Source organism: Antedon bifida, chromosome 4 (genome assembly GCF_963402885.1).
Source record: "Antedon bifida chromosome 4, ecAntBifi1.1, whole genome shotgun sequence".
In the NCBI taxonomy this organism is placed as follows: Eukaryota; Metazoa; Echinodermata; class Crinoidea; order Comatulida; family Antedonidae; genus Antedon; species Antedon bifida.
This window is the reverse complement of record NC_136229.1, coordinates 23106738-23122973: the sequence shown is the minus strand read 5'-3', so window position 1 is coordinate 23122973 and position 16236 is coordinate 23106738. Positions and strand designations below refer to the sequence as shown.

At 32.5% G+C, this 16236-nt stretch overlaps 2 protein-coding genes and 1 pseudogene across 4 annotated transcripts; 1 reads left to right on the top strand and 2 right to left on the bottom strand.

Annotated features, from left to right (window-relative positions):
* The first annotated feature begins 1900 nt into the window (after positions 1–1900).
* LOC144839265 (melanopsin-like) lies at positions 1901–3215 on the top strand (annotated as a pseudogene).
* Positions 3216–3534: 319 nt separating this feature from the next.
* On the bottom strand, positions 3535–6323 carry LOC144841052 (tRNA N(3)-cytidine methyltransferase METTL2-like). The gene is made up of 8 exons (XM_078697222.1): positions 6117–6323; positions 5831–5922; positions 5332–5716; positions 5062–5122; positions 4696–4835; positions 4261–4367; positions 3853–3918; positions 3535–3769 (listed from the first exon to the last, which is right to left on the bottom strand). The coding sequence occupies exons 1-8, from the start codon at positions 6302–6304 to the stop codon at positions 3624–3626; spliced, it is 1185 nt and encodes a 394-aa protein (XP_078553348.1). The 5' UTR covers positions 6305–6323; the 3' UTR covers positions 3535–3623.
* A 117-nt stretch (positions 6324–6440) lies between these two features.
* LOC144841053 (inositol hexakisphosphate kinase 1-like) lies at positions 6441–14961 on the bottom strand. Of its 3 annotated transcripts, XR_013611984.1 has the most exons (7): positions 14839–14961; positions 11540–11837; positions 10331–10517; positions 9791–9987; positions 9015–9190; positions 7416–8491; positions 6442–7206 (listed from the first exon to the last, which is right to left on the bottom strand). XR_013611984.1 is itself a non-coding variant. In XM_078697223.1 (6 exons), exons 2-6 carry the CDS (start codon positions 11727–11729, stop codon positions 8090–8092), a joined length of 1152 nt encoding a protein of 383 aa, XP_078553349.1. In that variant the 5' UTR covers positions 11730–11837; positions 14839–14961; the 3' UTR covers positions 6441–8089. The 3 variants fall into 3 exon arrangements, 2 of the variants coding, with proteins under 2 accessions (XP_078553349.1, XP_078553350.1); XM_078697223.1 differs by having other exon boundaries at positions 6441–8491; XM_078697224.1 differs by lacking the exon at positions 14839–14961 and having other exon boundaries at positions 6441–8491; positions 11540–12200.
* Between the last annotated feature and the right edge of the window lie 1275 nt (positions 14962–16236).

Here is a 16236-nt window from a genome sequence, read left to right as displayed (position 1 = left end):
GTGTTCTGCGCATGTTACCTCAATACATCTTTTAAACAATCGATATTTGGCCATTTTTCAAATGAATCCCTGTAGGCTCCTACTGTAGTACAGGAAAATGTTATTTTGGTAAATGGCATGCACAGAATTTAATAACATGTGTTCTGCGCATGTTAGTTCAATACATATTTTAAACGCACGTTACTTCAATAGATATTGAAAACAGTCGATATTTGGCTATTTTTCGAAAAAATATCTGTACTATAGTGGTACAGTAGTAACAGTCGATATTTGGTCATTTCGAGAAAAAAAACCCTGTACCAGTAGGCCTAGGTTTATTTGTTATAGTATTTTGTTCTATATATGACGATGATACAAAAGAACGGTACTTTACTGAAAGTTAACTGTTTTTAAACCAAATACTATTCTATGAACTACCTGGTTTTCTTCTAATAAATATCAAAACAATAACAATTACCTACTCGCACTTAATTGTAATGTTTGAACAGCATTAACACTAATGGTTATAATATTTACATAGAACTCACACACTGTGTAAACTAACCTTGTATATTATGATACTGTTAAGCACCTTTTTACACAATGAGAGAAACAACATCAGTGTTTATATATCAGAAAATAAATCTGTATTTTCTATCAATTATTACTGTATCATTATAGCCAATAAAGTACTGTAGGCCTATTCCAAAGTCTATTTACCGAAGGTTAATAGGCGACGACACTATTCACACTTAGGGCGCGTTCACACGTACAGTGTGTAAGTCAGTGGCTGTGTTCACCATTCACAATTAGGCTAAGAGAAACACCTTTTGAATTAAAAATATATCCAAGTGAATACAATTTAAGGAAAATACATTTTTTGTATTGAATTAAGTGAAATATATTTCACTTAAGTGTGATTGGTAAATACGCCACTGGTGCGTGGCTTAACACAAGTCGGATTATTCATAACAACACTGTATACATTATTTTAAGAGTTTTTACCTTTGTTTATTAGAGGAGACTTGTTTATCTAATAGCGCAAATTGAAAAAAAAACAAACAAAATAAGTAAATTAACTTAAGACATGAATTTCGTCGTGACAATGACAATAATAATACGGTCATTTTAATGTGACTACATAGGCAATGTAACAACGTAGACAATTTGACTACATGATAATTGTTATGTCAATAATAATGTTCTAGTATTAATATCTTCCGTGCGTTATATCATTGTTCACGGACAACACATTTTTTTAAAGCAAATACAATTTCAATTTAATTTATTAAAACAATATTGTTGTTCCAGGAATCAAATAACCAGGACTTGGTTAAGTAGGTCCGCTTCCATGAATTTTTTAATGAATGATGAACCGCAATGACCTACACGCAAGTAATTTGACCAATCACAAGCGGTGAATAAGAACTTTTACTTGTGATTGGTCAAATGCATTGCGCGCGCCTTGCGTTGACTGCATGCTCACATAAAATGTTACTTTTAATATTATATTATTATTATTTTAATATTATATTATTTAATAATATTTGTATTTAAATATAACTAATTTAGAGAGTTTGTGTTGCACTTTACAAAGATAAATAAAATATATTTAAAATAATATAGATTAATCGAGTTAATAGGGTTGTTTAAGTTTAGCTTGTATTCCACTAGGCGAATATGAAACTTGCAAATACGCATGCGTATTCATATATTTTATATCTTATACTTTTTGTGACGTGAAAAAAATGTAAAACAAATCAGAGCTCAGGAAAAAATTAGCCAACCTAATTAAACAGGCTTTTGGTTAAATATGATCAATCAATAGTAGTCTGTATGTAAATCATATATATATATTTTATCTTTTGACACTTGACAGTAACAGCGAATGGATACTCTTACATATCATCTATTCGTCATAATGGAGTATGCAAATGAAACAGGTGACTTCGTGTCTTCTACCATCAACCCTTCACCTGTATCATGGTCACGTGCTGAACTCATCTTTCAAGTATTCTGCCTGTCACTTATAATGGTTATCGGCATTATTGGTAACGGTCTTGTCATCGTGTCTGTAATTATATCACGTCAATTGCGCACAGTCACTAACGTCTACGTTGTCAATCTCGCCGTTACTGATCTACTTACTGTTCTGAATATACCATTGACGATTGTAGCAATGTTATCAGATAGCAATGGCTGGCCTCTTGCTGATTGGCTGTGCGTGTTCACGGGAGCATCCTTAATAATCTGTGTAACTAGCAGTATACACACTGGCAATGGTTGCCATTAGTCGTCTGGTGGTGGTCACCAGGTCACACGTTGGCATTAAGTCTTTGCCGTTCAAACGTCACTGCATAATAACCGCTCTTGTCTTTATCTGGTCGATATCAATATTCATGGCGTCGATTCCAGCCATATTTGGTGTTGGTCAACTTGGCTATGATCCCAGATACAAGACTTGTACCTGGGACTCGTCACACCCACAATCATCAACATACAATTTAATATTATCCGCATCTTTATACCCAGTACCATTCCTTGTGATAGTAACCTGTTATTTGATCATATTCCGACATTTTCACAAACACACGGAGAAGATGATGTCTAACATGAATAAAACAAGTATCACAAGCTGCTCCAATGGACAACAGACGTCGCACAACGCTTGGGCAAGAAAGAAAGGCAGCATGCATAGGATGAATAAAATTAATATGAAAGTCACAAAGAACTTATTTTATGTGGTTGTCGTGTATGTAATGTGTATGACTCCGTTTGGACTTTGCTTATTGATCACAAGTGATTTTTCTAAGAAGGCTACGCCATATGCAGCAGTAATCCTTATGATGAATAGCTGTGTCAATCCGTTAATGTACGCAGTGAAGCATCCACATTTTAAAGGAGTTTTCAAAAGCATTTTAACATGCGATTTAAAAAGCATTGCTGATCGACCTTATAGTATTAGAAATACCTGATTATTACAATATAATACTCTCTGTTTGGGATCACGTCAAAACTATTCTACTGCAGCTACTGCAGTAACTAACATTTGTTTCTAAACTGTTTATTAGCGATTATTTCTTATTAATTATTTTATTAACTTCAAGGGGAACAATGAACATCATTTTGACTATTAGTAAAATCATATAGCAAAGACCTAATTGTGATTTAGTACCTCAGTTTAATGTACTGTATGTAAAAGACGATTGAGTAATTAATGAGACAAAATGTATTGTGTACGGTGTACCAATGTTGTGCGTTTACAAAATAAATAAAAAGATTATTTAACTGTATTTTATCCCTTTTTAATATTGTGTTGTATGTTGTAGTCAAGGCGGGTTTTATCTGAGTATATATAGGCCTGTTCATGCTTAGTTATTTACCTGGGTAAGTTAGTTTCATGGACCAATTGCTAACTATGGTGAGTAGAGATAACCACCTTATACGGGTAACTTACTAAGCCTGAACGTGTCCAACATATATTCCTCCCTCAAATAAAATCCTCCCTAATATAATATGTGACAAATTACAAATATAATCAATCAAATTTGAATTATTTAATAATTTATTATAAATTGACAGTATTATATTTAATGTACAATAGACTTAAAAAACATTAATTTCCTACATTATTTTTGGAGACATCAGCTTATATCAGGCTTTCTGTATTTACATTGTATCCAAACACGATACATTGTCAGTTGGCGCCCTCTATTGACCTGTAAACGCTTGTCAGTAAGATTTTGCTCTTCGACCAGACCAGCTTTTGTGAACAGTTCTCGTAGGTCATCTATAAACAAAGAAGAAATAGAAAAAGATAGGTACAGTAACATTAAAACAAATAGTGCCATTTTATTTTTAAATAGTCTATACCTTGTGTGAAAAAGTACACTCGTGTTCCATCTCCACGAACATAGAAGTTTTCTGAGAGACATCGACCTAAAATAAACCAATATTGGAATTAAACTAAGAATTTGCCCATAACAAATAATTATGCTAATTATTCCTAAATCCTCCATTTTGGTAGACACATCATTTCTGTAAAGATATCACTTGCAACATTCACCATGTTAAAACATGTTTTCCACTGGGATAATCTATTTGCATGGATCATGTATTGCTGAGCTCTGCATAAACGTTTGATTTGTATGAATAAATTTGCCTAATGGGAAAATAATTATAATTATTATTTATTTAACAAATAGCAAAATGGACTGAAACATATAGCTTAATAAATCTAGCTAAAGTTTTAAACATAAAGTAATAAAGATATTTAATTACCTTTCTTAAAACGTAGTTGAGCTAAATCATATCTTCCATAATCTCGTAACACTATTCGTCCACCAGGTTTTAAGTGTCTAGCTAATCTGTCAATAGTCAATTGCATTCTAAGAAGATAAAAATATATTTACAAACTCTCTCGAATTAATGGAAATACTGAGTAACTGAAGGAAGAAAAAACAAATTGATTGTGAAAAAGATCAAGAGCACCACTGCTGCACAAAACATCACATTATTCTCTGGGTGTGTGTAGTAGTTTTTATGTAGATTCCATTTTCCTATTTGTAAATTGATTTGTCTGTTACATACAAGCACCCTTGGGTGGCATTCCCAAAGTGGGCTTCCTTTTGAATACAGGACACCCTTTGGTTAGCTTTCCCGCACACCCTTGGACGGCTACTTTCCAATAAAACATAACCTTCCAAATAGTAATACCTTTCTGGTTTGATTGCCGAGAGGACAAATATCATGATGATAATATCCAGACTATTTTCAGGGAAAGGAAATGGAGTCTCCGTATCAGTGACATCACAAACAAATGCATGGCATCTGTTAACGTTGTAATCTGTATGCGCCTAAAATAAGAAAAAAAAACACCATATTATTTAAGAGTCATCAGCTCTCCTTAAACCACATCCCTGACAACAACCACCTCTCCCAAATGCACATCCACTTTGATTGATGTATGTTCCTCTCAATTTTGAAATTTGCTTTAAAACAATACAATTTGACGCTGAATTGTGTGATTTTATACAAATTTCAAATGTCACATTGCGAGTTGCAATAAAGATGTGTGCATACCTTGACTAGATCCACAGCTACCTCAGAAAAGTCACAACAATAAATAAACAACTTATCATCACTGTAAAAGAAAAAATTATTCAATATCACTTATAGACAACAATGACTTAACAACTTTTTAAATGATTTTAATAGTTTTTATAAGGGTAGGGGACATGTCTTCACAGGAGTGAAAAAGGCATCTGTCTATCCAATACAAAAAATAACAAAAACCAGATTCAAGATCCCTGGAGTGGCCCCTGGATTGATCCCAGCTACCCTGCTGCTTACATGTTTGTCTGAAGAATCGGAAACACAGTATTACCAACACCACATCCAACCTCAAGGATCCTGGTGTTAGAGCGCCATCCAGGGAAGGGATCATCCCCCTCCTGATTTTCTTCTTTTAATATATCACTTTCCACATTGTCCTGCTCGTTTGTTTCCACATTTATGTCATCAGTTACTTTATCACACATTCCTGTATCATTCACTGGTTTTTCATTCATCTTCTCTTCATTTGATAGTTCAGTAGAAGCTAGTTCTTTGGAATCATCAGTAGTAGGTGCTAGTTCTGGAAATTCAGTAAACAACCAACGACGATCTTTGAAGAAACGGTTTTGATGCTGTGAGTAGAATTTGTCCCAGTTTTTTCCTGCCTCTCTTTCATAGGTTTCTGAGTATAAAATACAATATAAAAATAACACCTTTAGAGGCTATACAATTTCTATTTATTATTTCATGTGTAAATTATGTAAAATCACAAAAGCTGACAATAATGAAGACTTGCCTTGTGTTTCCTGCGATATGAAATCTGATGAATTCGCCTTGACTTTCTCTTTAGCTTGTTGAATTTGCTCTTCATCCCAGTCAACATTATCCCTTGAGGGGAAAAATTAATGATCTCTATCAATTAATGAATAGACAATAGGTTATGTGAGTCATATTCCGGTGTCGTAACAAAAACGACTTTCGGGGCGAAACGACCATATAATATTGACTAAACTCAACACAATGACTTTTAACCTAGTCAATAATAAAGTGAAAGGTGGTTTGTTACGACTGGCTTAACTTACCATGCATTATGTTGAAAAACTTGTTCAGGATCTGTTAGAAAACGATTACCAAATTGTGGACGTTTATCTTTAATGTCCTCTTCGACAGAATTCGACTGATTACTTGCCATCATCCGTATAACATTAAATAAAACACTGATTTGTCTAGGCCTAATAACCAGTGATGTGAGAAGTAAACAATGACACATGGCTAAGGCTTGCTTGCAGAGAGAGGGCAGCAGACAGAGTGTAGTTTCATTGGAATGACGCCCTCTATTGATTTAATGTTTTTTTGGGTGAGAAATCGTTTGTCACAATTAACAAAGTCTACAAACAAAAAATATTGAAATTATATTTGAACATTTTATTTACAAATACATTCCATTTACTGTAACAATTTCTTCATGTTATTCAAAAGATTTTACAAAGAATAATAGGCCTAAGTTTTTTTTTAATTAGTAGAAGGAAAACTGTTGTTATTAAAGCTGAAGGTTGAAATTTTATAAGCAAACTGTAAACTTTATTAATGGAATTGGAAATAATTGACCAGAATTAAACTACATCACCTTTATATAATGAATAAGCATATTAATTAACTATTTAGCATGTAATACAAATATACAATATTAGATCTGACTATAATTTATATCCTGTATTCCATATACATTATGTACATCTTATTCTTAGTCTAAGCACAAGTTACAAAGAAAAACACCTTTTACCAAAAATTCACCCCTTGTCTCATTAAGTTCCATCAACCCCCTTTCAAAATAAATTACACCTCTCTGCCTCTTATCAATAGAACAAAAAATATATTTAAAACAAAACTTGTTTTTCTATAAGCATATAATTTGGTCCATTGCGCTAATATGCCAATATTATGGTACTAAATAGACTGAGCATAACAAAAATCTGAGCATGCTCACAAAACTAAATTGGTTGTGATCACATACATATTTAGGACATACACTCAGTGTTCAAATTATTTAGTATTGTTTTATATATATATATATATATATATTGAAATAAGAATACGCTACTACAGTACTTAACTCTGAATATGTAATAATGAATTCTGCAACTCAAAAAAAGCTACCAAACTTAGTAAAAACTTGTACTACTGATTATGGCAACTTACTAACAACTGTATGGATAAACTCTACAATATAACTGATGCTTTTAGATTATTATTATTGATGCAATTGAAAGATAGATTACAAGTTGCAGCACTAATGCTATTTAATTTTAATGCAGTTGCGCATTGTGATTTTACATGAGTTGCAACCAAGTTGATTTTAAATTTTTAGGATAACGATATACTGTACCAAGTTTAACGTTAACAGAATCAAAGTACCTAATACAACAAAATGTACTATAATACATTCTTGCTGTGCAAAACACAATAATGAAATGTCTGTACTGATAGCAACATCACACAACAAACATCTGAGCATGCTCACAAAACTTGCTAACCAAACTTGTGTTGTGATATCACCTGCACTGTTATTATTCTACAATGTTCGCATGGTAATTTCTAATGAAAATAACAGTTGCAATTATGCAATCTAAACACAACATTAACAATTGTATTTTATGGTTAGCTGTTAATGGAAATAGCCAGTATTTCTCTTTTATTAATACAATATTTTTTATACAACTTAAGAAAACTATTTAAAAATAGGATTTAATTTACATAATTACAACTTCTTAAAAAACATGGAAAATAATTACTCTAAATACTGTGGAGATAACTAAACAAAAAGAAATTAAATGAAAAATAATATAATAATAGAATATGTAACAAATCAATGGCTAATCAAGGCAGTGAAATTAAAATGTTAAATTTGGATCGAAAATAAAAATAACTTTTTTTCGTAATTGGTTTTTAATTGTTATTTTAAAAATTTTTAATTACATTATCCTGATTTAACAATACACTTTTATAAAAAAAAAATTGTTTTTCTGAATTGTTAATGTTGAACTATGTGATGAAGTCAACTTTGGTACATGTCTCTAAACGTGTCAATAAGATTATTTAAACCATAAATAAACCCTTGATCCGGTCCTTCATGAATACATAAGCCCATCTGCCCGTGAGTAGTCTTTTCAAAATCTATCATTCTGACATCGACTTCATCCGCCAGTGAGCTTGTGGCATCACTCTGAGCATTGTACATTATTAATAGAGAACTGCTATAGAAGCGATAAGTGTTTTGGTTTTCAAGCGCAGTTTTTAAGTCTCTTAGTTTATCAAGTATTACAGGGATTACGTCTACTTGTATTTGGTAACCGTTGAATAGGAATTGCATGATTGCATTCCTGAATCCTTCTTCTGTTAGTTTACGTCCGTAATATTTATCCCAAAACATGTATGATCTAGAATCTGCACGATAAACCTAAGAAAAAAAGAAAATTGTATTATTAATTCCTTCTTTTTATGTACGTACATCAAAATTTGTTGATAGTTTTCTTTTTTTGTTATCTGTACAATGACTTCTTAGATTAAGCTTCTTTTTTTCTTTTTTGCTATGGATATATTATGTAATCATGGTATTCTGAAATAAAAAGATGAATGAATTGGGTATTAAATTTTACTTACAGACACCCTTGGTTGGCAGTTTTCAGAAAGCCTCGCATTGGGAGATTCTTTTAAATCACATTGTATTGTTGAGGGCCCCATAAAGCCAGCCTCATGCTGGCAGGTCAACCCTCTTGAAATAAGGTGAAATGAATACAAATTATATTGGTTTAAAATCTTATATAAAAAAAAGACTAAGTTTATTTTTGTGTAAAGTCTCAAAAGCCATTTACTGATTCTCACAGAGTTGATTTTTGGTAATGTAATGTATGTTTTGTTATATACAGTAAAAGGGTGGGAAACACGATATAATAAACAATATATATATATAATAAACATACTTTCATGCCACATATCCTAACACCAAGTTTAGCTGATGTGCTTGTCTCGGCCTTTCTTATGTGTGACAGTCTTTTCTCTTCAGGTTCGTCACCTAAGTAAGTTTGAACCCCCATCTTTAGGTCCAGAATGGAGGGCGTCACAAATTTAAACACTACATTCTCTAACAGTATGAATTCTGAAAACGTTTGGTTAAGATTATAACTTTTTTAGATGATGAGAATAATAATCTAAAAGTTCAGTCATTATTAACACACTATGCAACGCATGACGACTGCGATCATACAAGTATACAAAAATGTAATGAATTATAGTAAAATTTGTTAAGGGAGAAATGAAACAGACACTCTTATTTTTATATGTATTAAATTTAGTTAAAGATGTATTGTCCCCGTGAAAAAATAATTCTTCAAACGTTTCTGGCTGAACATGCCATTTTAATGCCACAAAATAGTTATCCACTTTGACAAAAAATTGGATTGAAAAAAAAAGAGGATTTATCTGAAAAAACTGTACTTAAAGCAAAAGAAATGGTCAAATTGGCTGCCAGCCAATTGGTTTTTGGTTGAATTTAAACATTTATTTTGTCATTCTATAAGTGAAAACATTATTTTTTTTTCTATGGAAGTGATTAACTTTATTAAAACTACGAAATGGCCTATTCAAAGTTCGATTTTATTCAACTAAATTTTTTTTCATGTTTTTTAGGGACAAAAAAAATCACATATAAAAGCAGAGTAGTAAATAAATACACTATTCACATTATTCAGAAGGATACTTTCATAGCTGCATTGTTCAGAGCGATTATGCATCTTAGCTATCTGTTGTCTGTGCAACTTCTGACTAAACAGGTTGCTTTCTCCTCCTCCTCCTCCTCGCTGATGATTCTGACCATGATGAAACTCGGAAACATCTTCTACATAACTTGTTTCAGCCTCTTTTAGAAGAGTTCTACGACTATTATTCTTTGGTAATCTAATGTAAATAACAAAAATTAAATTAAATTTATAGTTTGGTTTGCATGGCGAAATCATATGTTTAAAAATATAAAGTTTATGGTACACTACGTATATATCTAGTTCTGAAAAGAACTGTTGGGCTTCTCGACATTTCAATCAATATACTTTGATCGTCCTCAGGAATGAGATGGGTAAGAGATAACTTAACTTTTGTAATTTTTTCGGATATAACACAGCCCCACTCAAAAAAACTTCTTCACCTGAAAGTGATTTATTCCAAACACACACTAACTCTGGGCACACACTTCTAGACTTCTAATTACATTCCTTTAACTTAACTACTCATATCCCCTTCTTACCTATGATTATTTCTTCTAAGAGAGCCTCTATTTGTTGGATGATACGCTCTGGCATGATCATCCTCTTCTGCAGCCTCACCACTGCTATTGGGAGAGTTGTCGGACGATAACGACCTTCTCATGTCTGTGTACGCCTTTAGATGGACTACGCCGTCTTTACCTTCCTCTCTAGACACATATGCAATACCTACAAATTACACAACATATGAAAGATTGGTGAAAAACAAAGTTATTGTAATCAGGATATATATTACAGTCAACTCTCTAAATACCAGACGCTTTTGGGCTGGTCTAATAATATGTCTAGTTTTCTGGAAAATGAGGGTATTCGCAAAAGGTAATGGTAAAAATGAATTTGGGACCTTTTGGACCTCAAGAAAATCTGGTTTTGTCCAGTATTGGAAGAGTTGACTGTATTGGTAAGCTTATCTTATTTTAAATAAATTTAATATATAAATCATTATCTTAAATGGCATAATTTAACAATGTATGAGGTTACACAGTAAACAGCTTATAATTTGGTATGCAATTCAATTTAATTAGATGCCTGATAACTCATAGATTTCTGCACAATTTGTAAAGGTCAATGCCTATAAATAGAAACTTTCAATCAATGTGCATCAGCTTGCATCTGATATTGATAAGGTGGTGAGTACAGAACACCAATATCATTATCAATTGTTTCAATTAGAGTATATAGGGCCGTAGTTACTCTGTGTTATTAAAGCACAGAATATTCTGTTTTCTAGCTCTAGAAATGTGTACATACTTTATAATTGAATACAAAATTCACATTGTTACTTTCAAATATAATTACTTTTTGTGTGCATTTCCATACTATATACGCCCCGACAATTTGTACTAGAGGGAGGGCAGTGTTATCCAAACTAATGTTCTTGCAGTATATCTTAATACCTGTACTTTCCCTTTAGCTTTTCATACAGTAGGATTATCCTTGTATACCATCACCAGGGACCGTATTCATCAATCACATCAATACTAATCACATCAGTACTGTACTATGTAATTCACTTACAGTAGGACAACTATTTAAGAATTTCACTCAAAGTGGTATTCAATTAGATGAGAATTTTAAAATGTTTAGTGTGTTTTCCCTTTTTTTTAGCCAAGTGTGAGTGGTGACTACTGCCACTGGGAACCGATATGCACACACCTTATCAAGGCCCAGTTGTGGTATTATTTACTTACCTTTGTATTGAGGCACAAAGCACATGAGATCCTCTGGTAGAGTTTGATAGAACTGGTGTTCCCTAACACTCAATGGTTTACACAGTGTATTCTCATTGTATTTAAGTACACTATTATGGCCACCAACTTGAAACAAAAATGGACTCAACACCTGTCCACTGCTTTCCTTTTGCACCTTATCCCAGCCCATCCTGGGTGGTTTGTTTCCCTATAGTACTGGGTGTTTTGTTATCCTGATTCTCTAAATTTACAACCTATTCGTAATTGTCTATCCTCTTCTTCCGCCGCCTACGTTTATCTGAAAAATTGGAAAAGTGGGAAAATTAGTTTTATTTTCAATTGAACATAAGACTGGAAAATAGAATTTAGATTACTATTTGAGCTACATCACTTGATTTAGAGATAAATAAATATTATCATAAAAGAAATACTACTGTATTTCAGTCTAGCTTAAAATAATGACTAATTTTTCCATGATGACCCTAAATGATCTTACTACATTGACAACGGAATAACGATTTGGAACTGAATTAGCCAATGAGATACATCGCATGCATGACTGTACACTGCAGTTTCCCAGGGGTGGTGGGAAAAAGCTTACATGATACAGCAAATGAAATAAAGCTACTTGAACAGAAATGATTCATAACTAAGGGATTGTTGATTACATGTTTAACCATAGAAATCCGGGGTTCTGGGTTCAATTTAATGAGGGTTCCTTGATTGTCTGCATATGCATATAAAAAATAAATAAATTCATGGTTGGATGTAAAAAAAAAGTAATGGATGTACAATAATTAGTTTTGCGGAATATTAGGAGATCATGTCAAAGATAGTCTACTGCAGTTACTACATTTAAAAAAATGTTTTCAGGCCGCTTTTGATTAACAAAATAATAATTTGTTTTCCTAAGTTTCAAAATCAACATGAAACCAGTTGCCAGATGAACCAAAGTTACAAAGAAAGGTGGTTGTTTTCCAGGTACATTTTATACTTTTATATTTGTTACCGCTACCATTTTTAAATTACTCGATCCTACCTTGTGTACACATGTGATCATCAGATTATTAATTGCGATTTTTCCAATGTTATTGACAACAGAAGAAATGAATTAAGTCAATTGTCCAGTCAACTCACAGTCAGTATTTTATTTACTGTATACTCAATCTCTATTTTAGTCTTCATAAAATTAAAAAATATTCATTTGCCTTCATGTGATCAACATGTTGGGCCTTGAACAGATTCTCCCATTGTTACTGGATAATCCCTAGCTTAGAGTAGTCAACAAGTTATTTTTCCAGGTTCAAATACAGTTGTTTTTGCTCGGTTTTACCTTGATACTATGAAACGAGAAACTACACTGAAGCTACCCTACTTTGTTTACTAAATCTTTTTTCAAGAAAAAAACTTTAGCTTTAGCACTGAAAGTGTCATTCAGTATAAAGACAGAATAAATAAATAAAATCAACATACAAGGATTTCCTATTGTTACCCACTAGTGCCATAGAATAGATTACCTTTTATCCTTGATAGATAAACCTAATAATACTGTACCTTATTTGTGTCATGTGATCAACATGCAAGGCTCAGATAAAATATACTGAGGAACGTAGTACTTTATTCACTAATAAACTTCAAAGCTTTACAATTGTTGACAGTTACTACTGATTATCTGAACATTGCTATCAGACTTGTGATACAACACAACCACCAGTAAAAACTACCATACAGTACAGCAAAAGTGACACATGTTCTGCTTTGTTTATACATGTGATCAACATGATGGTCCATGCCAGGGACATCCTATTGTTGTCAAATGACCCCCAAGGTCAAAACAATGAACTTCTATCGGGGAATTCTTATTCATTGTGTTTTGGTCTAATAGCCCTTCACTTTCTAATGGATGTGATCCTGCTGGACTGAGATACTGTAGGTGGTGGCAACACCCACCTTCAAAGTCTGCTGTCACCCACCCTTAAAAAAAATATTTAATCCTTCCATAGGTTAACTTCAACATTGCACCCATTTTCAACTGGCTGGAACCTCTGGGTGCCTGTTGAAAGTTAACTGTTATACTCATGAAATACTAGATTAATAATACTAAAGAATATAAGAATGTACATGATAAATTTAGAGGACTAATTATCATCATCAAAATAGGATTTTATTGATTTTACTGTGCAGTGAGCAACCTAAATATATCCCATTTCAATCATATAATCTATACTAGTAGTACTTGGCAGGGCTTGGCATTTAGCTGGACCTTTTAGTGAGGGTGAAGTAAAAAACTGTAATTAACTACTTTACTACAATTGTGTTGTGATATCTATAAAATCCATTGACAAAAAATTGAATGTCACTTTTTTTGGGCTGTTTACAAACTCCAATGCCTAGAATAAATCCAGTACTAATATATCGCACCTGCTCATACAACAAAAAGTTTGTGAACGCAATTGTTTTTATTTACGAATACCGCTTGGCCCATCCGTGCATGCGGTACGTTTTACTAGTACATTCATGGATATTTCCTGTGCTACTTTAATTTATCTTTTGGATATTTAGAGGTCATGGACCAAAATGGTATTCTTTAGTGACCACTTTAGGAGATTTACAGCAAGACTTCTGTATATTACATAAAATGCTCTAAAACGCCACCCACAAATAAATCCTTCATACGCCCTGATAAACATGCCCTTTTTTAGCTCACATATTATAAAAAGTATGGGGTGCACACCTACTATAGTACTACTACACAACAACTATGCCTACTGTAGGATACTACTAGGCTTAGGAATAGTACTACTATTGGCCTAACTATATATACTAGGACTGGCCTAGGCAAACTACAGTACAGCTGGCCTACTGCAGATAATTATTATATTAATTAAAATTAAACTGACTTTGTTTTAATTTAATTAATAAATATTAAATGACAATTATCAATACAAACAATACAGGAGTAAGTATTATTAATATTAAAATTTACTACAATTAATTCCCACCAATAATGTGATACAATATTACTACTTAAGCTAGCTTGAGTATAATCATGCTTTGGGATGGTGTAGCCATCTCTACAGGTAGCTAGGCCTACTTCACCAAATGCATCACCAACCTTCCGGTGTGATATTAATGCTTGGCCGCGCCTATGTACCTACTTTTTGACTGCTGAGAGACTACAGTAGCCTAGGCCTAGCCTATTTACGAACTACAAAACTAGGAATCCCTCTTTCAAAATGATCAATTATATCTTTCTCACAGGTTGTTAAACATATTACGATAACTTACATGTTACTTACTTTTATGTATTACATTCTGTTTTTTTATTGTAAATCAACAAGAAATAAAATAAACGTTTTTTACAGACTTATTATTGAATATTTTTCTCCAAATTCTCCTGAAAGGAAAATGTCGCAATTGTAATTGGGCCGCTAGATTTACGCCCTCAACGTCACCTACGTAAATCTCGTTTATTACGTAATTATCAGATAAATAAATAAAATATAAACCCAGAGTTTGCTTTTAAAATACAATAGAACTCATTTGGGTACCCCTGTTACGGAAACATTTTGTTGGGTTCCGAAGATGTCCCCTTATTCTACTGCAAATCTAACAAAATATGACAAACATTATTTATTAGGCTACTCATCAGACAGGGGGTCCCAAAATATATGAATATGAATTTTTCGTTGAAAAGTTTATAGGCTACCCACCTCAAACCCAAAGTTGGGGCTGAGGTAAGAAAAATGTTAAAATAATGCACCTCTAAATGCCCGGGTGGCACTAGAACGAGTGTGACAATGACATTTTAAAGCTGTAGCCTAAATTGACATTTCTCCTCGGCGTGGAAATAGCACTATTTCTTTAAAAATCCGAGTCAGGATATAATTGATAGATAAAATTAACCGATAAACTGCCTGTTGAAACCGATTCCACTCAGGGAGAAAAATTAACCGATAAACTGACTGTGGAAACCGATTCCACTCAGGGAGAAAAATTTACCGATCTTGGAGTTTTCTACATTGTTTTTATTTCTCTCCTTCCTTTTTGTCCATTACTATATTTTCTTATGGATATAAGTATATTTCAAATCAATAGTCATGACGTGCTAATACAGCTCTTGGTATTCAATAATAGGTGCATTATGCGCAATTAATGTTTTCTATAAATAAATATTACGGTAACTGTAAACATTTAAAATATTTCGATTGAAGTGTAATGAAACGAATTACAGACTCAAAAACAAATGAAAACGTAAGCGAATTGTGTTTAGTTTGTTGAAGAAGAAGACAGAACCGTGACTGTGCATCTTTTTCTTTTTTTGTAAAAAACCCAATCATGAAGAAAATAATATGAAGAAATGTATTAGCTATATAGGCCTACTATCGTTAACACCACATTAAGTATAAGATAATGTAAATTACAAGAGGCAAAGAAATATTAAAAACTATATTCTTAATAAAAAAAAGATATATTTGCCTAAGGTATACATTTTTGTTTAAATTAAAATGATTTAGGCCTATCAGAGTTGAAATTTGTCAGAAGAAATTATAATTTATATACACTACAAAATATTCATTAAGAAAATAGGTTACAATTATGATTTATTAGATTTAAAAACAGGTCTTATGATGTATATTTGTATTATGATAGGAAAATATATGTAGATACAGAATATAACTATCTTTTATGCTGTT